Consider the following 24,603-nt stretch of genomic DNA (forward strand, 5'->3'; position numbering starts at 1 on the left):
TCCTTCAGAAAGAATAATAAAGATTAGTACAGGGATAAATGAAACAGAATTTTATAATATAGAGAAAAATCAATGAAACCAACAGCTGGCTCTTCCATAAGACAATTAAACTAACAAACCTTTAGCTAGATTGACTATGAAAAGATACTAATTGCTAAATTCAGAAATGAAAGTGGGCACATTACTACTGATTCTACATACATAAGAAAGATTCAAAGAGAGTACTATTAACAACTGTATGGCAATAAATTGGATAACCTACACAAAACAGACCACTTCCTAGAAACCCAAAATATGTCAAAATCTAATGATGAAGAAATACAAGACCTAAAAGATATATAATTAAGTCGATTAGTAATCAAAATCTCTCATCAAAGAAAAGCCTTGGACTTGATGGATTCACTAGTGAATTCTACCAAGCATGTAAAGAAGATGTAATAGCACTTCAGGACGCTGAGTGGGGCGGATTGCTTGAGCCCAGGAGTTCGAAAGCAGCCTGGGCTACATGGTAAGACCCCATCCCTACAAAAAAATACAAAAATTATCCGAGTTGGTGGCACACTCCTGTAGTCCCAAGGTACTTGGGAGGCTGAAGTGGGAGGATCCCTTGAATCCAGGAGGCAGAGGCTGCAGTGAGCTGAGATCGCGCCACTGCACTCCAGTTTGGCAACAGAGCAAGAGTTTATCTCAAAAGCAAAAATGTGTGTATGTGTATATACATATATAGACACACATACAAATAAGGCCAGGCACGGTGGCTCACACCTGTAATCCCAGCACTTTGGGACACCAACGTAGGCGGATCACAAGGTCAGGAGATTGAGACCATCCTGGCTAACATGGTGAAACTCCATCTCTACTAAAAATACAAAAAATTAGCTGGGTGTGGTGGCACACACCTGTAATCCCAGCTACTTGAGAGGCTGAGGCAGGAGAATTGCTTGAACCCAGGAGCTGGGGGTTGCAGTGAGCTGAGATCCCACTATTGCACTCCAGCCTGAGCGACAGAGCAAGACTCTGTCTCAAAAAGAAAAGAATACACAAATGTCCAAAAAGCACATGAAAAGATGTCCAACACCACTAATTGTTAGGTAAATGCAATCCGAAACTAGAATGAGATACTATCTCAACTATATGGATGGCTACCATCAAAAAAAAAAAGCAGAAAATAACAAGTACTGGTGAGGATGTGGAGATATTGTTACTCTTGTGCAGAGCTGGTGAGAATGTAAAAAATGGTATAGCTACTGTGGAAGACAGTGTGCTGGTATTAATATCAAAAACAGATCTGCCATATGATCTAGCAATTCCACTTCTGGGTATACACAGAAAAGAATGCAAAGCAGGGACTCAAAGAGATATTTGTATACCCATGTTCACAGCAGCATTATTCATAATTGCTAAATAGCGGAAGCAATCCAAATGTCTAACGACAGATTAATGGATAAGCAACACATATAGTGGAGTATTATTCTGCCCTAGCAAGGATGAATATTCTTATTCTTGGTGCAACATGGATAAATCTTGAGGATATCATGATAAATGAAATAAGCCTATCACAAAAAGACAAACACTGTATATTTACACTTATATGAGTTACCCAGAGTAGTCAATATAATAATAATAGAAAGTAGAATGGTGGTTGCCAAGTGCTAGGAACAGGAGGTATGGGAAATTATTGTTTAACAGGTATAGTTTTAGTTTTGTAAGATAAAAATAGTTCTGGAGATGGATGATGTAATAGCTACACAACAATATGAATGTACTTAATATCAATAAACTGTATTAATAATGAGTAAGATAGTAAATTTTGCTATATGTATTTCATCACCATTTTAAAAAATGAAAAAAAGTACATTGGTAGCCATCTATGTCTCTTAGATATAGTATAGATATGAAGTATTGATTACTTAATTTGCTTTCCTTGTTGATATATATAGTTTTTGGGAAGATATATACAGAAACTTGAATTTAAGTAGCATTACTATCCTTTAGGGCCTCTATCATTTTAATGGAAAAAGCTCATACTGTATCAAAATTAAAAGTTTGCAATCATCATAAGCATTTCCTCACAGCATTAAAATGTCTATAAATATAATTTTAAATATCCAATTAAGTAGTTTNATTACTATCCTTTAGGGCCTCTATCATTTTAATGGAAAAAGCTCATACTGTATCAAAATTAAAAGTTTGCAATCATCATAAGCATTTCCTCACAGCATTAAAATGTCTATAAATATAATTTTTAAAAATCCAATTAAGTAGTTGGGAATTTCAAAAGTAAAACAAATTGGGCACTTTTAACTTCCTTTTCCTTGTATTACCTGATCATATTCAATATTTTTTCCTACCGATGAATGATCTTGCTCATATTAATTTATACAAGGTATTTATATATAACATGAGCTCTGTATCATTTTTGTTGTAAATATTTCTACCCCTCTTTTTTCTTTATGGTATTTAACCAAGCATAAAGTTTTCACTTTGATAGAATCAAATTCATCAGTCTTTTCTTCTCTGACTCCTGTGTCTAGAAGTTTATTTAGAAGGGACTTTGACATTTCCTCTGTTTTCTTCTAGTGCTTTTACAGTTTCATGTTTTTATCATTACATCTTTGATTAATCAGCAATTTAACTGCTAGAATAAGGAGTGAAAAGAGTATTCAACAACATTTACTGGCTAATCTTATCCTTTCCCTAATGACTTGGAATTCCACCTTTGTCATTGTATCAGTTATTACTTGCTGTGAAACAAACTGCCTCAAAACTCAGTGTCTTCCAACAACTATTTGCTCTGGGCAGTTTGATTTGGGCTCAGCTAGGTAATTCTTCTGGTCTCACCTAACGTAACCGGCTAGGTGCTAACTGGTCCTGGATGGCCTTGATCCCTTGTCTAGGGTTTTCAGAAGGGACAGCTGGGACAACTGAGCCTGTTCCTTCATGGGATTTCTCACTCACAAGGAGGCTGACCCAGGCTTCCTTACATGGCAGTTACCGAAGAATAAGAAAGTGCAGGTGAGAATAGAAACCATAGACCCATGAGGCTAAAAGGCTTGGAAGTCACATATCACTTCTACAGCTTTCAATGGGCTAAAACAAGTCACAGGTCCAGAAGTTCAAGAGGAAGGGAAACAGAGTCCACTTCTTGATAGGAGAAACAGCAAAGTTATACTGCAAAGGGGCATGTATTCAGAAAGGGCTCAACTTCTTCTGGCCATCTTTTGCAAATACTATATAACACAGTCATATATACTAAATTTCCTCAAGTATTTAGATGTATTTCTAGACTGTTTTAAAAATCTCTCCCAGCCGGGCGTGACGGCTCACGCCTATAATCCCAGAACTTCGGGAGGCCAAGGCAGGCGGATCACTTGAGGTCAGGAGATCAAGACCAGTCTGGTCAACACTGGTGAAACCCCGTCTCTACTAAAAATACAAAAATTAGCTGGGTGTGGTGGCAGGCGCCTGTGATCCCAGCTACTAGGGAGGCTGAGGCACGAGAATCACTTGAACCCGGGAGGAAGAGGTTGCAGTCAGCCGAGATCTCGCCACTACATTCCAGCCTGGGCGATAGAGTGAGACTCTGTCTTAAACAACAACAACAAAAAAAACCAAAAAAAACAAAACAAAACAAAAAACCAAAACCAAAACAAAAGAACACTCTTCCAACAACTTGTATTTTTATTCATGTGTGAGTGCAGCTTTACAATTTTATTAAATATCCATTAGCTGAGTCCTAACTCATATTCTTTCTTTCAAAAATTTTTCTTAGAAATTCTCAGACGTTTCTATATTCTCTTTAGAATGATTTTAGATCTATGAAAAAAAAGGTTGCTATTTTATAGGAATTACATTACATTTGTAGGAATATTTACAGCAAACTTACTGTCCTGTGTCTTTTATCCAAGAATATGATTTATCTTTCCATTTATAAAAGTCTTTTATATCTCTTCTTAGCTTTTTAAGATTTTCTTTTAATAGATCTTTCACATTTCCTCTTAAGTTTACTCTTAAAGGTTGGGCATGGTGGCTCATGCCTATAATCCCAGCACTTTGGGAGGCTGAGGTGAGTGAACTGCCTGAGCGCAAGAGTTCAAGACCAAGCTGGGCAACAAGGTGAAACCCTGTCTCTACTAAAATACAAAAAATTAGCTGGGCATGGTGGCACATATCTGTAATCCCAGTTACGTGGGAGGCTGAGGCACAAGAATTGCCTGAACCTGGGAGGTGTAGGTTGCAGTGAGCCTAGATCACACTACTTCCCTTCAGACTGGGTGACACAGCGAGACTCTGTCTTCAAAAAAAATATGTTAAGTTTTCTCTTAAATATTTTACTTCTTTTTATTGCTACTGTAAATATATTTATATTTTCTAAGTGGTTATTGCAAAGAAAGCTATTAATTTTTGTATGCTAGATATGCTGTTGTGTAGCTTCAGGCCAGTTACCCTCTCTAGAGCTTAGTTTCCCTAATTAACCTCATAGAATTATTGTCAGGAATTAGGTAGCACACATAGAGTCTAGCATAAGGTAATGGCTCAGTAAATGTTATCTATTACTGTAATTATATTAATTTGGTAATCCACCATCCCACTGAATTGATTTCTCTTGTTGCTTCTACTAGTTTTTCACTCCATTCTCCTGGACTTTGTGATATACAGTATCTTCATAATCTTGATAATTTTCTTACTTCTTTAATGTTTTATACATATTTATCTTTTTATTGCAATGCCTAATACTTTCAGAACAATAATAAATAAAAGCAGTAAGCTGATGGGTATCTTTTGACAGGCAAGACTATTTGTACCGTAAACGCAAATAATGGCTACATTAACATTCTATAGCATGTGTACACCAACAAGTGGTTATGGATATTCCTCAACTTGGGGCACTTAAATTAAATTGTTTCTTGACTTTTTCACTGTTAAAGGTACCAGTAAAAGAGTCATCTATGCAAAATTAATGCAGGAACAGAAAGCCAACCACCACATGTTCTCACTTATAAAGGGGAGCTGAACAAGGAGAACACATAAACAGAGGGAGCGGAACAACACACGCTGGGGCCTGTCGAGGGGTGATGAGAGGAGGGAGAGCATCAAGACAAATAGCTAATGCATGCTGGGCTTAATACTTGGGTGATAGGTTGATAGGTGCAGCAAACCACCATGACACATGTTTACCTATGAAACAAACCTGCACATCCTGCACATGTACTGCAGAACTTAAAATAAATATTTTTTTAAAAGAGTCATGTATGTATATAAATATCTGAGCACATTTTGCACTATTTCACTGAGCAGTCTTAGATCTGAATAAGACTTCCTAAACTGCTAATGCACACTGCTTTTCAACAAGACCATACTAGTCTGTACTCCCTTCAATAGTGTTTGTGAGTACTTTTCTTACTGCAGCTCTACTGACAGTATTTTAAGAGAAGCAAAAGATGCCTTTGTTTACCTAGCTATTGTTTAATTACATTTACACCTCAATGGTGAAGTCTAAATTCTCACCTAAAATCTCGTGAGAATTGGCATTAGAGAACGCTAATTCTCTTTACAGACTGGCCTGCGGAACAATCCCTAAAGAGATCTCCTCAGAGCAAGCACCAGCACAGCCTTGCTTTGCCAGAACCTGATCTGTTAGAACAGGGATTCTCAACCTTGGCACTATTAACATTCCTCTCGTCCCCCCCTCGACAGGCCCCAACATGTGTTGTTCCCCTCCCTCTGTTTATGTGTTCTCCTTGTTCAACTCCCCCTTATAAGTGTGAATACAGTGTTTGGTTTTCTGTTCCTGCATTAATTTTGCACAGATGACTCTTTTACTGCTACTTTTCACAGTGAAAAAGTCACTGTTCTCTCTGTGAGGGTTGTCTTATACATTGAATAATATATAGCAGAATCCTTGGCCTCCACCCACATGATGCTAGCAGCCTCAAGTTGTGCTCACAAGAACTGTGCCCAGACGCAGCCAAATATCCTCAGCAAACTCTCCTCTAGTTGGATACTACTGTGTTAACACAATGTTGTTCTAGAAATCAGAAACAAAGAATCTAATTACAGACATAACATGATGGTTGAGATACACTTTTGTTACAGGCATAGACTGAAGAAAAGGAGAACTAAAATGTGGAATACTCACTTTGCTTTATAAGGTGAATCAGATCCAGAATTTTTGGTTTCCATTAAACTCTCATATTCCTTAGCCCTGAAGAGAAAAAAGGTTTTAACACAGTTATTTCACTGCTAATTTTTATAATAAAGCAAAATGTTGGCTGTATTTTTCCCCTATTAAATTTAACACTCAGCCTATTAAATTTGGTGACTGAAGTGGCTGACTACCTATGTACCTCAAGAGTTATACAATGAAAAGATAAATACAGGTAAAGAATAATACAAAAAATAGTCATTGAATTTTAGAAATAACTAAAAAGGCAGTGGAAATAACTTGACCAGACTCTCAAAGATTTGTTTTGTTTTTGTTTTTTATACTGACTAAATACCAAAGGTTCAGAAAAATTTGAGATACTTCTCTGCCCCTTTCTAACTAGGCTCCAGCTTGCCTAAACTGGTAGCTGACAGTCATCAAGCTGGTCACTGATGTAAGACAGCTCTCACTATAGCAATCCATTAATGTTGACTTAATTTGTATACTTCTCTTTTTGGAGGAAAAAAAGAGGAAAATGACAATTTAAATGTTAACTGCTCATCCAAAGGATCCTGTTGTCAAAGAATTCATCCAGTGATCTATGAAAAAATTGCCCACAACGTAAAACAATCTAGAGAGTAATGACAGGTGAAAAAAACATACTCCTACCTAAAAAAGTGAGAACGATGCAAATTACAATAGCCTTAATGAGGAAAAAAGCAAACTAGACAGGTGATTCTTTGGAATAAAGAAATATCTAAATTGGAATAAAATATGAAATTACATATTTTTTCAACTAAAGTATGCTCACTGCCATCAGCCTAAATATTATGATTTTTATAAATATAAAGATTTTTACAAATATAAACATTTTGCATGTCAAAATGGAGAAATAACTACTTGATAGCTGAAAGTAATTGTGACCTCATCTGAAAGGTGGGAAAAGTAACAATTATGCGTGGTGGAGTATGTTCCAAGCATTGTACTGACTGTTGTACATTCAATAGTATCACAAGTATCTAAAAATTCAATATGGTATTATCCCTATGATACGATTTAGATATTTGTCCCCTGCACATCTCATGTAGAAATGTGATCCCCAATGTTGGAGGTGGGGTCCAGTGAAAGGTGGCTGGATCACAAGGGTGGATCTCTCATGAATAGCAAGGTGCCCTCCTTACAGGAATGAATAATAATGAGTTCATATGACATCCAGTTGTTTAAGAGTGTGGCATCTCACCCTGTGAGCATTATTGTATGTCTCTTGGTTGATTGTATGTCTTCTTTTGAGAAGTGTCTGTTCATGTCCTTTGCCCACCTTTCAATGGCTTTGTTTTTGGCTTATTCAATTGTCTAAGTTCCTTATAGATTCTGGATATTAAACCTTTGGATGCACAGTTTCTGAAATATTTTCTCCCATTCTGTAGGTTATCTGTTCACTCTGTTGACAGTTTCTTTTGCTGTGCAGAAGCTCTTTAATTAGGTCTCGCTTGTCAGTTTTTGTGTTTATTGTAATTGCTTTTGAGGACTTAGTCATAAATTCATTGCCAAGGCCACTGTCCAGAATGGTATTCCCTAGGCTTTCCTCTAGGAATTTTATAGTTTAGAGGTCTTACCTTTAAATCTTTCATTCATCTTGAGTTAACTTTTGTATATGATGAAATGTAGGGGTCTAATTTATTTATTCTGCATATGGCTAGCCAGTTATTTCAGCACCATTTATTAAATAGGGAGTCCTTTCTTCATTGCTTATTTTTGTCAGCTTTACCAAAGATCAGATGGCTATAGATGTGCTGCATTATTTCTGGGTTCTCTATTCTGTTCCACTGGTCTTAAGTGTCTGGTTTTGTACCAGTACCATGTGCTGTCTTGGTTACTGTAGACTTATAGTATAGTTTGAAATTGGGTAATGTAATGCCTCCTGTTTTGCTCTTTTTGCTTAGGATTGCTTTGGCTCTTCAGGCTCTTTTATGGCTCCATATGCATTTTAGAATAGCTTTTCATAATTTTGTAAAAAATGATATTGATAAACAAAGACCATATGATCACCTCAATAGATGCAGAAGCAGCTTTCAATAAAATCCAGCATCCCTTCATGATTAAAAAAAAAAAAAAAAAAACCCTCAACAGACTAAGAATTGAATGAACATACCTCAAAATAATAAAAGTCATCTATGGCAACCCCATAGCCAATCCCATTGTGGATGGGCAAAAGCTGGAAGCATTTCCCTGAAGAACAGGAACATGACAAGGATGTCCACTCTCACCACTCCTACATATTGCAAGTCCTAGCCAGAGTAATCAGCAAGAGAAATAAAAGGCATTCAAACAGGAAAATAAGTTAAATTATCTCTCTTCACTGACACTATGATTCTATACCTAGAAAACTCTAAAGACTCTGCCAAAAGGCTCCTAGAACTGATAAGACGACTTCGGTGAAGTTTCAGGATACAAAATCAATGTACAAAAATCAGTAGCATTTCTATACACTAATAACATTGAAGGTGAGAGCCGAATCAAGAATACAATCCCATTTACAAGGACTACACATACACAAAAATAAGATACCTAAGAATACATTTAAACCAAGGAAGTGAAAGATCTCTACAAGAAGGACTACAAAAGATTACTGAAATAAATCATATATGACACAAATAAATGAAAAAACATTCCATATGGGCTCACGGATTGGAAGAATCAATATCATTAAAATGGCTGCCCAAAGTAACCTGCAGATTCAATACTACTCCTATCAAGTTACCTTTCATTTTTTCTTCACCTTCTGGGACACTGCAAATTTGAGTATTTTGTGACCTTATGATGTTGCATATGTCACATACGCTGTTTTTCAGTTGTAAACAGCATCAGTGGTATCTGTGATTTCCTCAGTGACTTATGGTAGGGTTGTTAGTGAAGGTTCTGGTGAAGTTTTGCTGGGGATGGGGACACCTCAAGCCCCAGTAGTGGCAGCAGGGGGCCAAATGTACTTGTTCTTAGGCTCCACAATGACAAACACTGATACCAGTGTTAGCAGGTCCAGGTGAGCAGGTCCAGGCAGCTTGCTCTGGTGACAGGGGTGGCAACAATGGGCTAATGAGGAAGGTGGGTTCTGGGGCCATGGTATGGGCAATGGCAGTAGCATTGGCATGAATAACCTCTGGATCCCAAGTAATTCACACTCACATTGTTGGTGGTAGCCTTCATGGGCTGGCAGTCTAGTCCCCAGGCTTGCAGGTGGACGAATCCCCACCTGCAATGACAGGTTGGGTGGGCTTTCCCTTAATCCCCCAGAATGAATACTCAGGTACCAACAACGGTGGACTGGGCTGGGCAGTCCCCAGGCCTCTGAGCAACATGCTTGGTTACTGGAGGTGTAGAGATGAGCTGGGTGGATCTGTTATCAGGGACTCTGGTGGTATGTGTAGGTGCGAGCTTTGGTAGGCTGGCATGGGGTAATACTCAGGCCTAACGCAGAATGCTTGGGTGAGCATGGCAGTGGCTGCACTGCAGCCCCACAACTAGGGAGAGTGAGGTTGCTCTCAGTAGCAGCACCCATATGCAGGCAGCTGGGAAGCATGCACATTGCTTGTGCTTTGGCCCCAGGTTCAGCGGCCCACAGCAGTGGCTGCTGTTGGAAGGGAAGTTCATTCTTGGACGTATGAAGATGTTACAGTGGCCTCACCGCTAGGGGCAGTAGGGTCTTTGCCAATGGTTCTTACTTCATCCCTGGAGGCAGAGGCCAACTGTGGTGCTGGCAGGGGGTGGGGAATGTCAGTGGGGTTTGAGTTATGGAAATGCAGAAGCTGTTGGATCCCTGGGCAGAATGTAGCTCTGGTAGGAGCCGGACTGTGGTTGTGGCACCTTTCTGTAGCTGCTCAGGACTCAGGGGTATGTGAGGCCCAAGCATGGACTCCCTCTCAGGAACAATACCTTTATGTGGTCTCCAAGTAGGTTCTTATGTTAGTTGCAGGGGCTTTCCCATGGCTGGACGCAGGAGTCCGCGGTGGGAATATAGGCTGTTGGGGATCACGCACTTCCTTTCCCCATACTGGGGAGCCTCTCCAGGCTCCCAGCTGATCCCAGAAGAACAGGCTACCTCACTTTGCTCTCCTATCTTGCTTTAGGTCAGAGGTGTCCAATCTTTTGGCTTCCCTGACCACAGTGGAAGAAGAAGAACTGCCTTGGGCCACACATAGAATACACTGACAGTAACGATAGTTGATGAGCTTTAAAAAAAAAAAAAATCACAAAAAAAACTCATAATGCTTTAAGAAAGTTTGCGAATTTGTGTTTGGCCGCACTCAAAGCCATCCTGGGCCACATGCGGCCTGCAGGATGTGCATTGCACAAGCTTGCTTTAGGTGTCTCCTGTCACTTCGCGGTTGAATGCCAGTATTCTCGGATGATCTGTTCAAAGTGTGATTATCTACTCACTATTTTGGTTCTTTGTTGTGGAGGAGGCACATACTAGATGCCTCTAGTCACCCATCTGGAAGCACCTCCCATTTGATTCACTTTTAGCATTCAATTAAATATTTATTTCCAGAGTTTTGACTCTTCATAAACTATAGTAGAGGGGGGATACAAAGAGGTATATACATAATGAGAATATTCAAGAAACTTAGTCTGTAGAAGGAAGAAGATGACATAACAGCATAGAAAGATACATAATTCCAGCCACGTTCGGTGGCTCACGACTGTAATCCTAGCACTTTGAGAGGCTGAGGCGGGTGGATCACTTGAGGTCAGGAGTTCGAGACCAGCCTGGCCAACATGGCAAAGCCCTGTCTCTACTAAAAATACAAAAATTAGCTGGCAGTGTGGCGCGTGCCTGTAATCCCAGCTAATTAGGTGGCTGAAACATGAGAATCATTTGAACCTGGGAGGCGGAGGTTGCAATGAGCCAAGAATTACGGCACTGCACTCCAGCCTGGGTAACAGAGAGAGACTCTGTCTCAAACAAAACAAAATAAACAAACAAACAAACAAAAACATAATTCCATGGGGTAGAGTAATGACAGGTAAGTAATGTGATATGTTCATTTCCAGCTAAGTTTCCTAAAGGAAATGGAATGTGTACTCTCTTGAAAGTCAGAGAGTCTCTGAATACAAAGGAAATGGCATTACTACCAGAGAAAATTGAGTAAACAATGCTGAACATAAGGAAAAATACAAGTTATGCTTAGAACATTGTGGAGACCCATTTGGTCAGAGCAAAAGATTAAAATGTGAGAATAGCAAGAGATAAGGTTGAAAGAATCCTTTCAGATATACTGCCACAATTACAATCTGATGATTTGTTTTTTAGATGATTGTCTACTTTGGTAAGATTTAAAATTTTATTGGTGTAGTGTTGTACACTGCATTTCCTCATTATTAATCTCAATATCATCTTGATTATACTCCCTCTCAGTCATAATGTGGGATATATGTATGCTCCATTTTATTTTTTATTAGCTTTTTTGCAGGCTATTTTACAAATCTTCTTAAGAAATTACATCTCTATTTTTTTATCTTTATAAAAAGTAGTATATTGTAAGTGTCACATGTGTATTTGTTAAATAAAACTAAGTAAATCCATCTATCTTGTTTTCCATGGGGGTGATAACAATATCGTTCTAGCTCCTTGAGTTATTTACATCATTTCTACATCAACTGATAACAAAATCATTTAAAGCAAAAATTTCATTCTGAGCAAAGCTTTGGTAACATCCTGTAAGTTTCATACTGTCATAAATTTCAAATAATCTATAGTTTTCACTTTGATTTACTCCTAACAATTCATATTGAAAATGTTTTCTTTTTGTCACCCTTGCGTCCAAAAAAATGTTTTATTCTATAATTTGAAAAAAATTTGGTCAGTTTCATGGAGATATTATTTCCATACAATAAAAAATTTTTAATTTGTGTATAATTCAATGAGTTTTCACTATTATGTACCCCAGTATAACCAAAATCACAATCATGATATGAAAGATTTCCACTACACCACAAAGTTCTCTTTTGTCTCTTTCTAGTCAATTTCTTCCCCTACCTCTTGCTCCTAGAAATCAGCCATCTGTTTTCTACCAGTAAGGCTTTCTAGAATATACACTTATTACAACCATACACCCTATTGTCTCTAAATTAATTCATTTAGCATAAAGCTCTTGCCATTCATTTAAACTGTTGAATGTATCACTAGTTCATTTCTTTTAATTGCTTAATAACATTCCACTGTTCAAACAGGCAACATACAGAACGGGAGAAAATTTTTGCAATCTACTCATCTGACAAAGGGCTAATATCCAGAATCTACAAAGAACTCAGATAAATTTACAAGAAAAAAAACAACTCCATCAAAAAGTGGGCAAAGGATATGAACAGATACTTCTCAAAAGAAGACATTTATGCAGCCAACAGACCCATGAAAACATGCTCATCATCACTGGCCATCAGAGAAATGCAAATCAAAACCACAGTGAGATACCATCTCACACCAGTTAGAATGGCGATCATTAAAATGTCAGGAAACAACAGGTGCTGGAGAGGATGCGGAGAAATAGGAAATAGGGAAACACTTTTACACTGTGTGGGACTGTAAAACTAGTTCAACGCAGCCGTGGAAACAGTGTAGGCGATTCCTCAAAATAAAGAACTAGAAATACCATTTGACCCAGCCATCCCATTACTGGGTATATACCCAAAGGATTGTATATCATGCTGCTATAAAGACACATGCACACATATGTTTATTGTGGCATTATTCACAATAGCAAAGACTTGGAACCAACCCAAATGTCTATCAATGATAGATGGATTAAGAAAATGTGGCACATATACACCATGGAATACTATGCAGCCATAAAAAAAAGATGAGTTCACGTCCTTTGTAAGGACATGGATTCAGCTGGAAACCATCATTCTCAGTAAACTATTGCAAGGACAAAAAAACCAAACACTGCATGTTCTCACTCATAGATGGGAATTGAACAATGAGAACACTTGGACACAGGAAGGGGAACATCACACACCAGGGCCTGTCGTGGGGTCGGGGGAGGGGAGAAGGTTAGCATTAGGAGATATACCTAATGTAAATGACGAGTTAATGGGTGCAGCACACCAACATGGCACATGTATACATATGTAACAAACCCGCACATTATGCACACGTACCCTAGAACTTAAAGTATAATAAAAAAAATTATAATTTCCCTCACTATTTATCCAGTGAAACAAGTAAACAAAGAGACAATATAGCACACAAAAAAATAATGTTCCACTGTTCAGACACCTGAAAATTTGTTTATCCACTCACAAGTTAGACATCTCACTTTTTTCCAGATTAGGGTTACTATGAATAAAACTACTATGAGAATTTGCAGACAAGTCCTTGGGTGAAAAATGTTTTCATTTGTCACAGATAAATTACCTAGGAGTGGGTCATGTAATAAGCATGTACTTAACTTTAAATGACCAAAGTATTTTCTGAACTTTAAATGAGCGAAGTATTTTCTGAAGTAATCATTCCAACTTGCATTTCTAACAGTAAAGTATGAAAGTTACAGTTGCTTTAGTCCTGGCCAATACTTGGTTTGGCCAATCTTAGAAATTCCTGTGGGTGTATAGTGGTATCTCACTGTGGTTTAATTTGCAATTTCCTAATAATGATGTAAACAACCTACTATGTGGGTATTTGCTGTCCGTACATCTTCTCTAGCTAAGTGTATTCCAGTTTTTTGCTGTGTTAAAATCATTGTTTATTTTCAGAGGTGGTGGTGAGGTGGGGCTTTGATTGATCTTTTGTAATACATTTCTAGTTTTATTGACTTATGCACAATGAATATATAATTTCCATTTCAGAATTAGAGGAATTAGAATTCTTTGTCTTTTGTGTTTTGTTGTTTGTTCATGTTTTAAAAAATGTTTCATGGAAATGCATTTTTTAAAATATGTATGGTCTACTGGCAGACATCAAAGCTTGGCAATAAACACCTGGACATATTTCTGGACTCTCAATTCTAATGGACTATAATAGAATATAGCTTAATAATTTATATGTCTATCCTCACGTTAAGGTAACAGTTAATTACTATAGGTTTGTAATAAGTTTTGAAATTGAGTAGTTCAGTCCTCTTTGTTCTTCTTTTTCAAGATTGTTTTGGCTACTAGGAGGTCTCTTGTAATTCTATGTAATTTTTTTTAAATTTTAAGCTCTGGGGTACATGTGCAGGATGTGCAAGTTTGTTATAGAGGTAAATGTGTGCCATGGTGGTTTGATGCACCTATCAATCCATCACCTAGGTATTAAACCCAGCATGCATTAGCTATTTTTCCTAATGCTCTCCCACCCCAAACCACACCCTTTGACAGGCCCCAATGTGTGTTGTTCCCCTCCCTGTGTCCATGTGTTCTCACTGTTCAGCTCCCACTTATAACTGAGAGCATGTGGTATTTGGTTTTCTGTTCCTGTGTTAGTTTGCTGAGGATAATGGCTTCCAGGTCCATTCATGTCCCAGGAAAGAACATGATCTCATTCCTTTTTATGGCTGCATAGTATTCATTCCATGGTATATATGTCCCACATTTTCTTTATCCAGTTTATCACTGATGGGTATTTGGTTTGATTCCATGTCTTTTTTATTGTGAACAGTGCTGTGATGAACATACGCAGGCATGTACCTTTGTAATAGAATGATTTTTATTCCTTTGGGTATATACCCAGTAATGAGACTGCCGGGTAAAATGGTATTTCTGGTGCTAGATCTTTAAGAAATCACCACAGTCTTCCACAATGGTTGAACTAATTTGCATTTCCACCAACAATGTAAAAGCGTTCCTATTTCTCTACAACCTCACTAGCCTCTGTTGCTTCTTGACTTTTTAATAATTGCCATTCTGACATGAATCTCATTGTGGTTTTGATTTGCATTTCTCTAATGATCAATGATGTTGAGCTTTTCTTCATAGGTTTGTTGGCCACATGAATGTCATCTTTTGAGAAGTGTCTGCTTATGTCCTTGGTCCACTTTTTAATGGGGTTGTTTTTATTTCTTGTAGATTCTGGATATTAGGCCTTTATCAGATGCATAGATTGCAAAAATGTTCTCCTACTCTATAGGTTGCCTCTTTGCTCTGATAGTTTATTTTGCTGTGCAGAGGCTCTTTAGTTGAATTAGATCTCATTTGTCAATTTTTTCTTCTGTTGCACTTGCTTTTTCCAATTTCGTCATGTTTTGCCCATGCCTATGTCCCGAATGGTACCACCCTGGTTGTCTTCCAGAGTTTTTATAGTTTTGGGTTTTACATTTAAGTCTTTAATCCATCTTGATTTAATTTTTGTATATGGTATAAGGAAAAGGTCCAGTTTCAATCTTCTGCATATGGCTAGCCAATTATTCCATCACTATTCATTGAATAGGGAATCCTTTTCCCATTGCTTTTGTCATGTTTGTCAAAGATCAGATAGTTGTAGGTGTGTGGCCTTATTTCTGGGCTCTCTATTCTGTTCCATTGGTCGAGGTGTCTGTTTACGTACCAGTACCACACTGTTTTCATTACTGTAGCCCTGTAATATAGTTTGAAGTTCGGTAGTGTGATGTCTCCAGCTTTGTTCTTTTAGCTTATGATTGTCTTGGCTATACAAGGTTTTCGGATCCATATGAATTTTAAAATAGTTTATTCTAATTCTGTGATGAATGTCAATGATAGTTTAATGGGAATAGCATTGAAATTACAAATTACTTTGAGTACTATGGCCATTTGAACAATACTGATTCTTCCTATTTGTGAGCATTGAATGTTTTTCCATTTGTTTGTGTCTGCTCTGATTTCCTTGAGCAGTGGTCTGTAGTTATCCTTGAAGAGGTCCTTCACTTCCCTTGCTAGCTGTATTCCTGCATATTTTATTCTCTTTGGAGAAATTGAGAGCTGCAGTTCATCCATGATTTGGCTCTCTGCTTGCCTAATGTTGGTGTATAGGAATGCTTGTGACTTTTGCATATTGATTTTGTATCCTGAGACTTTGCTGACATTGCTTATCAGCTTAAGAAGCTTTTGGGTTGAGACAATGGGGTTTTCTAGATATAGGATCATGTCATCTGCAAACCAAGACACTCTGACTTCCTCTCTTCCTATTTGAATACACTTTATTTCTTTCTCTTGCCTGACGGCTCTAGCCGGAACTTCTAAAACTATGTGGAATAGGAGTGGTGAGAGAAGGCATCCTTGTCTTGGGCCAGTTTTCAAGTGGAATGCTTCCAGCTTCTGCCCATTCAGTATGATATTGGCTGTGGGTATGTCATAAATGGTTCTTATTATTATGAAGTATGTTCCTTCAATACTTAGTTTATTGAGAGTTTTTGACATGAAGGAATGTTGAATTTTATCAAAGGCCTTTTCTGCATCTACTGAGATAATCATGTGGTTTTTGTCTTTAGATCTGTTTATGTGATGAATTATGTTTATTGATTTGCATATGTTGAAGCAGTCTTGCATCCCAGGGATGAAGTCAACTTGTTCATGGTGGATAAGCTTTTTCATGTGCTGCTGTATTCAGTTTGCCAGTATTTATTGAGAATAATCATTGCATTGGTGTTCATCAGTGATATTGGCTGAAGTTTTCTTAGTTTTCTTTTTTTGTTGTATCTGTGCCAGGTTTTGGTATAAGGATGGTGCTGGCCTCATAGAATGAGTTAGGGAGAAGTCCCTCCCTTTCAATTTTTTGGAATAGTTTCAATAGGAATAGTACCAGTTCTTCTTTGTACTTCTAGTAGAATTCAGCTATTAATCCATCTGGTCTTGGGCTTTTTTTTTGTTTGGTTGGTAGGCTATTTATCACCTGCCTCAATTTCAGAACTTGTTATTGGTCTATTCAGGGACTCAACTTCTTCCTGGTTCAGTCTTCAGAGGGCATTTGTGTCGAGGAATTTATCCATTACTTCTAGATTTTCTAGTTTATTTACATAGAGGTATTTATAGTGTTCTCTGATGGTGGGGTCTATACAGTATATAGTACCGTGGAAACACAGTATTCTCTATTTCTGTGTGGTCATCGGTGATATCCCATTTATCATTTTTTATTGTGTCTATTTGATTCTTCTCTATTAATCTAGCTATCTATCTATCTACTTCATCGGTTTTTCCAAAAAAACAGCTCCTGGATTCACTGATTTTTTTGAAGGATTTTTGCATCTCTGTCTCCTTCAGTTCTGCTCTGAGCTTAGTTATTTCTTTTCTTCTCCTAGCTTTGGGGTTTGTTTGCTCTTGGTTCTCTAGTTCTTTTCGTTGTGATGTTAGGGTGTTGATTTGAGACCTTTCTAGCTTTTTGATGTGAGTATTTAGCATTACAAATTTCCCTCTTAACACTGGTTTAGCTGTGTCCCAGAGATTCTGGCATGTTGTCTCTTTGTTCTCATTGGTTTCAAAGAATTTCTTAATTTCTGCCTTAATTTCATTACTTACCCAGCAGTCATTCAGGAGCAGGTTGTTTAATTTCCATGTAGTCATGTGGTTTTCAGTCAGTTTCTTAATCTTGAGTTCTAATTTGATTGCGCTGTGGTCCGAGAGACTCTTATTATTTCAGTTCTTTTGCATTTGCTGAAGAGTGATTTACTTCCAATTATGTGATCAATTTTACAGTAAGTGCAATGAGGCACCAAGAAGAATGTATATTCTGTTGTTTTGGGGTACAGAATTCTGTAGATACCTATCAGATCCACTTGATCAAGAGCTGAGTTCAACTCCTAAACATTTTTGTTAATTTTCTGTCTTGATGATCTAATATTGACAGTAGAGTGTTAAAGTCTCCCACTATTATTGTGTGGGAGTCTAAGCCTCTTTGTAAGTCTCTAAGAACTTGTTTTATGAATCTGGGTACTCCTATACTGGGTGCATAGACATTTAGGACAGTTAGCTCTTCTTGTTGAATTGACTCATTTATTATCACGTAATGCCCTTGTCTTTTTTTGATTTTTGTTGGTTTAAAGTCTGTTTTATCAGAAACTAAGATTGCAACCCCTGCTTTTTTGTTTTCCATTTGCTTGGTAAATTTTCCTCCATTCTTTTATTTTCAGTCTATGTGTGTCTTTGCATGTGAGATGGAGCTCTTGAATGCAGCACACTGATGGATCTTGACTCTTTATCAAGCTTGCCCTTCTGCGTCTTTTAATTTGAGCATTTAGCCCATTTACATTTAAGGTCAATATTGTTACGTGTGGATTTTATCCCATCATCATGACGCTTGCTGGCTATTTTGCAGACTTCTTTATGTAGTCGCTTCATGTCACTGGTCTGTGTACAACAGCATGTTTTTGTAGTGGCTGGTAACGTTTTTTCCTTTCGAAATTTAGTGCTTCCTTCAGGAGCTCTTGCAAGGCAGGCCTGGTGGTGACAAATTCCCTCAGCATTTGCTTGTCTGAAAAAGATTTTACTTCTCCTTCACTAATGAAGTTTAGTTTGGCCGGATATGAAATTTTAGGTTGGATGTTCTTTAAGAATGATGAACACTGACCCCCAATCTCTTCTGGTTTGTAGAATTTCTGCTGAGATGTCTGCTTTTAGTCTCATGGGCTTCCCTTTATAGGTGACTTGGCCTTTCTCTCTGGCTGCCCTTAACATATTTTCCTTTACTTTGACCTTGAAGGAGAATGTGATGATTATGCATCTTAGGGTTGATCTTCTTGTGAAGTGTCTTACTAGGGTTCTCTGGTTTTCATGAATTTGAACATTGGCCTGTCTTGCTAGGTTGGAGAAGTTCTCCAGGATGATATCCTAAAGTGTGTTTTCCAACTTGTTGCCATTCTCCCCATCTCTTTCAGTTATTCCTATCAGTAATAGGTTTGGCCTTTTAACATAATCCTATAGTTCTCAGAGGTTTTGTTCATTCCTTTTCTTTCTTTATTCTCTAATCTTGTCTGCCTGCCTTATTTCAGGAAGACAGTCTTCAAGTTCTGATACCCTTTCTTCCCCTTGATCTATTTGGTGACTGATACTTGTGTTTGCATTGTGACATTCTCATGTTGTGTTTTTCAGCTCCATCAGGTCATTTACGTTCCTCTCTAAACTGGTTATTCTGGGTAACAGCTCAGCTCCTGTAATGTTTTTTTTTTTTTTTTTTTGTTTGTTTGTTTTTTGAGACAGAGTCTCAATCTGTCACCCAGGCTGGAGAGCAGTGGTGCAATCTCAGCTCACTGCAACCTCCACCTCCTGGGTTCAAGTAATTCTCCTGCCTCAGCCTCCCGAGTAGCTGGGACTACAGGTGCCTGCCACCACACCTGGCTAATTTTTGTATTTTTAGTAGAGATGGGGTTTCAGTGTCAGCCAGGATGGTCTCAATTTCCTGACCTTGTGATTCACCCACCTCGTTCTCCCAAAGTGCTGGGATTACAGACATGAACCACTATACCCGGCCAGCTCCTGTAATGTTTTATCATGATTCTTAGCTTCTTTGCAATGAGTTAGAACATACTTCTTTGGCTCAGCAAAGTTCATTATTACCGATCTTCTGAAGCCTACTTCTGTCAATTCATCTGTCTCAGCTTCAGCCCAGTTCTGTGCCCTTGCTGGAGATGTGTTGTGATCATTTGGAGAAGAGGCACTCTGGCTTTTTGAGTTTTCAGCATTTTTGCATTGATTCTTTCTCATTTTCATGGCTTTATTTGCCTTTGATCTTTGAGGCTGCTGACTGTTTTTTTTGTTTTTTTTTGTTTTTTGTTTTTTTTTTGAGATGGAATCTTGCTCTGTCACCTGGGCTGGAGTGCAGTGGCGTAATCTCAGCTCACTGCAACCTCTGCCTCCCAGGTTCCAGCGATTCTCCTGTCTCAGCCTCCTGGGTAGCTGGGATTGCAGGGATGTGCCACCACACCCGGCTCAATTTTGTATTTTTAATAGACATAGGGTTTTACCACATTGGCCAGGCTGGTCTTGAACTCCTGACCTCAGGTGATCCACCTGCCTTGGCCTCCCAAAGTGCTGGCTGGGATTACAGACATGAGCCAATGCGCCCAGCCTGCTGCTGACCTTTAAATGGAGTTTTTGTGGGGTCTTTTTCATTGATGTTGTTGTTGCTTTTGCTTTCTATTTTTCTTTTCATAGTCAGGTCCCCCTTCTGTAGGGCTGCTGCCGTTTGCTGGGGATCTACTCCAGACCCTATTTCCCTGGGTCCCTCTTGCTCCTGGATATATCACCAGTGGATGCTGCAGAACAACAAAGATAGCAGCCTGCTCCTTCCTCTGGGAGCTCTGACCCAGAGGGGCACCAACCTGACGCCAGCTGGAACACTCCTGTTATGAGGTGTCTGGTGAACCCTACTGGGACGTCTCACTCAGGAGAAACGGGCTCAGGGACCTGCTTAAATAAGCAGTCTGGCTGCCCCTTGGCAGAGTAGGTGTGCTACACTAAGGGGAATCCCCCTCATCTGGGCTGCCCTGACTCTCCAGAGCCAGCAGGCAGAAAAGATTAAGACTGCTGATCCACCATACCACAGGTGCCCCTCCTCCTAGGGGCTCCTCTCAGGATATCAGAGTTCTGTCCATAAATTCCTGGCTGGGGATGCTGAAATTCCCACAGGGAGCCCTTGCCCGGTGATGGGGAGTGAATTGGGGTCCTGCTTAAAGAAGCAGTCTGGTCACAAACTGTCCCAGCCGCTGTGCTGCACTGTGGGGAATTGCTCCCTGTCCAAAATGCCCAGTCTTACTGGCACCAGCAGCAGGGGAAAATGGCTGACTGGAGCCTCAGTGATGGTGGTCGCCCCTCTCCGCCCAGAACTTGGTCTTTAGGGCAGTCTCCAACCTGCTCCACTGGTGAGTATTCCAAGCCAATGGTTTTAGCTCATAGGGAGTGGGGGCCCACTGAGGGAGGCCAGTTGGCTCCCTGGCTTCAGCCCCCATCCCCTGGGAGTAGAAGGATCTCCTGCCTCACTTGAGTTCCCAGAGGCAGAGTACGCAAAAACTCCTGTGTCTCAGTGCCTACTCGAGCAGCCACCCACCTGAGCACCTGCCATGAGTCTGCACAGCTCTGTGCTTGGGACTCAAGGCCCTGGTGGCGTGGGCTCATGAGGGGACCTCCTTATCCACAGGTTACCAGGATCGGTGGGAAAAGCATGGTTTTCAGGGAGGGGTAGCATAGTCCCTCACCGCTTCCCTTGGCTGGGGGAAGGAGCTCCCTTTGCCCTATGCAGCTCCCAGGTGGGCCCTCGCTCCACCCTGCTTTTCCCCACTCTCCGTGGGGAAAATATTACCAGCAATGCACAGATGGCAAATTTTCCCAAATGACCAATTTCCTGATGTTATTTCTTTTATCATCTATAATATAATGGTTCCTTTCAAAGGGATCTGCATTCAAGACTCCTTATTTTGACCCTAGTCTACTTTTTCAACTTTACATTCTTTGGCATCATCACCTACATTGTATACGTTTGGACTTTTAGACTCCAGTCTGAGACATTTTGAGATTTTTTCTTTCCTAAGATTTTTGAGACATTTTCACCATTTAGGGTACTACCACTAGGAGGTAGTAGAGCTTGATTAACACCAGTACATATTCAAAAGGTAGGGTTAGGAGGAAATTATTCCTTTTACAAAAATAGGTTTCAATTAAAAAAGATAAGCAAACATTGAACAGTTTTACAAATTGATGTACTATCTACCAGTTGCTCTGGGCTATCCCTTGGAGAGCTCGAACTGACTTACTATAGCCACAGGCACATCACCTATATCTGTGCCCCCTAGTTGAGTCAAGGATATCTGCCTACATGCTACATGCTCTAGGGTCAGGGTCACCATCAATTTCTTCCTGTCTCCCTCCCTCACATCAGGACATCCACAGAACCTATTTCAGATTAGTTTCTCCAATCCATCTCCTTCCACATGCCTGTGCCAAACAGTCTGGCATTTAATTTTGATCTTTACTGAATACTGTTCAATAAGGATCAAACTTGAACTACTGTTCAACTACTGTTGAACTACTTCCTCATATGAATAACTTACTTCATGTGAGGAAGTGTGGGTCTTTAGAAAGTCACCGTCTGGCCAGTCATGGTGGCTCACGTCTGTAATCCCAGCACTTTGGGAGGCCAAGGTGGGTGCATCACTTGAGGTCAGCAGTTCAAGATCAGCCTGGCCAACATGGCAAAACCCCGTCTCTACTAAAAATACAAAAATTAGCCAGATGTGGTGGCACGCACCTGTGGTCCCAGCTACTTGGGAGGCTATGGCAGGAGAAGTGCTTGAATTTGGGAGGCAGAGGTTGCAGTGAGCTGAGACTGTGCCACTGCACTCCGGCCCAGGTGACAGGGCGAAACTCTGTCTTTAAAAAGCAAACAAACAAAAAAAGAAAGTCATTCTTTGTTAACCTAAGCTATTCTCATTTGTAACATGAGGGAATTAAAACTAGCTAAGTTTTAGGGTCTCCTAACTATAAGAGTTCATGATTTTAAATTCCTGTAACAGTAGGCATATCAAATTGTTAGTAAGAGCTTACCAAAATATAGATTCCTCCCCTAAAACCAAGTGAGTCAGAATCAATAGGCTGCAGGACCACGAATCTACCTTTTAAAAATGATTCCAGATGATTCTGATGCAGGATATGATCTGAAGAACTACAGTTTGAAAATCACTACTATGTTTCATGATTTGATTTATATCAAGACAATAATTATCATCAAGTCAAAGAATAATTAGTATTATTTGAGTTCTTTCTCATAGACTAGGCCAGCAGTTTTTAGAGTATGATCTGGCCCCTGGGGTCAGACAGAGTCTTTAAAAGGTATATAAGATCAAAACTTTTTCATTCTCATTCTCTTATAAGCACACAGTAGAGCTGAGGCAAAATGGAATTTAATATTAAAACAGATTGAATACAGAAGCAGATGTGAGAATTCAGCTGTCTTTATTAAGCTGGACATTAATTTGCAAAAAGGTAAAATAGTATGACTCTTCTCATTAATCTTTTTTTTTGTTTGTTTTGGGAAAGTTGTTTATATAAAAATGTGTTATTCCTGTGAACAAATAATGATTTTATATTATTTCTAAATGTTTGATAAATTTTCTAAAGATTTTCTTACTTTTCATTTCTAACATGATAAATGTTAATAAATATACCCATATAACAAAGGATATTTGAGGTCCTCAATAATTTTACAAATGTAAAACCTAAAAGTCTGAGAACTGCTTTCATACATATAGTACGCTCAAGTCCTCACTAATTTTATGACCATAAAACAAAAAAAAGTCTGAGAACTGCTTTACACATGTTATCAAAGCCTGTCTCAAAGAGCTTCAACAATTCCCCACAGTCCCCAGTATAAAACCTAAACAATTTACAGTCATCTGAGCACAGTCCTACTTGAAAAACTTTGTAATTGCCTTGCTCTATTTGATTTTTTTATACAGAGATATCACAGCTCCATTAAAGCAAAATATGCACATATATAAACAGAAGAAAATTGTTTTCCTAATTCCATTGCCAAATATACCCTCCCAGACACACACTCATGCTTCTGTTTTCTTTTAGTCTTTTTCTCTGTGCACAATGTGGATTTTTAACAGTAGCCTTATTCTATATCAGCCCTCTGTAACCATAGGCTCTGCATCCACACAGTCAACCAACAGTGGATCAAAAATATTTGTGGAAAAAAATTGGAATGTTGTGTCTGTATTGAAAACATACGTATTTTTTTCCTTGTCATTATTCCCTAAACAATACAGTATAACAACTATTTACATAGTATATGCACTGCATTACATATTATAATTAATCTAGAGTAGATTCAAAATATATGGGAGGATGTGTGTAGGTTATATGCAAATAGTGCACCATTTTTCATCAGGGACTTAAACATCCCTGGATTTTGGTATCTGTAGGGGGTCCTAGAACCAAATGAGGGGTGACTATACATAAAATGTGTGATTTATCAATTTTCACCTTATACATCGTAAGCATATGCCCATTTTACATATTCTTCTGCAAATATTATGTGCCATAATTTACTTGATCATCTCTTTATTAATTACCTAAACTTTTATCCTAGTTTTGTTCTTATGAATACCAATACAATGGACACTCAGACTACTTTCATTTTGCTCATAATCATAACTATTCTGTCTTAGCACAATACCTGAGGCATAATAAGAGCTCAGTAAAGATCAGCCTTTGTTTGTTTGTACATATTTATGCTTGTTATCATTGTCATTATCATAGACAGTCTTTCCTGACTGCCCCAGTCATACCTAAGTTTATCCTCCCTGGAATTAACCTAATACTTACTTGTATCTTTCTTTTGTTACTTCGGACACTGCCTCATAGAAGAGTTATTTACATACATCATTTACCTCTTTTAAAATATTGTAAACTTGAGAAGGTTAGAAATTATGTTCTAAACACTTCTGTACACTGATAAGTATTTAAATGTGTTGAATGAATTCCTTAAGATCACAAAGTAAATAACAAATTTTTTTTTTTTTTTTTTTTTTTTTTTTTTT

General features: G+C 38.6%; 1 protein-coding gene across 5 annotated transcripts in view; it reads right to left on the minus strand.

The window, feature by feature from the left end:
- The window catches only part of SCAPER (S-phase cyclin A associated protein in the ER), a 333,543-nt gene that overhangs the window by 39,326 nt on the left and 269,614 nt on the right, over positions 1-24,603 (minus strand). For all 5 annotated transcript variants that reach the window (XM_017870307.1, XM_017870315.1, XM_017870326.1 and 2 more), the window contains exon 22: positions 6,140-6,205. In XM_017870307.1, the coding sequence (XP_017725796.1) occupies positions 6,140-6,205 (66 nt within the window). The remainder of the gene's footprint in view (positions 1-6,139; positions 6,206-24,603) is intronic.

This window comes from Rhinopithecus bieti, unplaced genomic scaffold (genome assembly GCF_001698545.2).
Source record: "Rhinopithecus bieti isolate Rb0 unplaced genomic scaffold, ASM169854v2 scaffold_662, whole genome shotgun sequence".
Taxonomy (NCBI): Eukaryota; Metazoa; Chordata; class Mammalia; order Primates; family Cercopithecidae; genus Rhinopithecus; species Rhinopithecus bieti.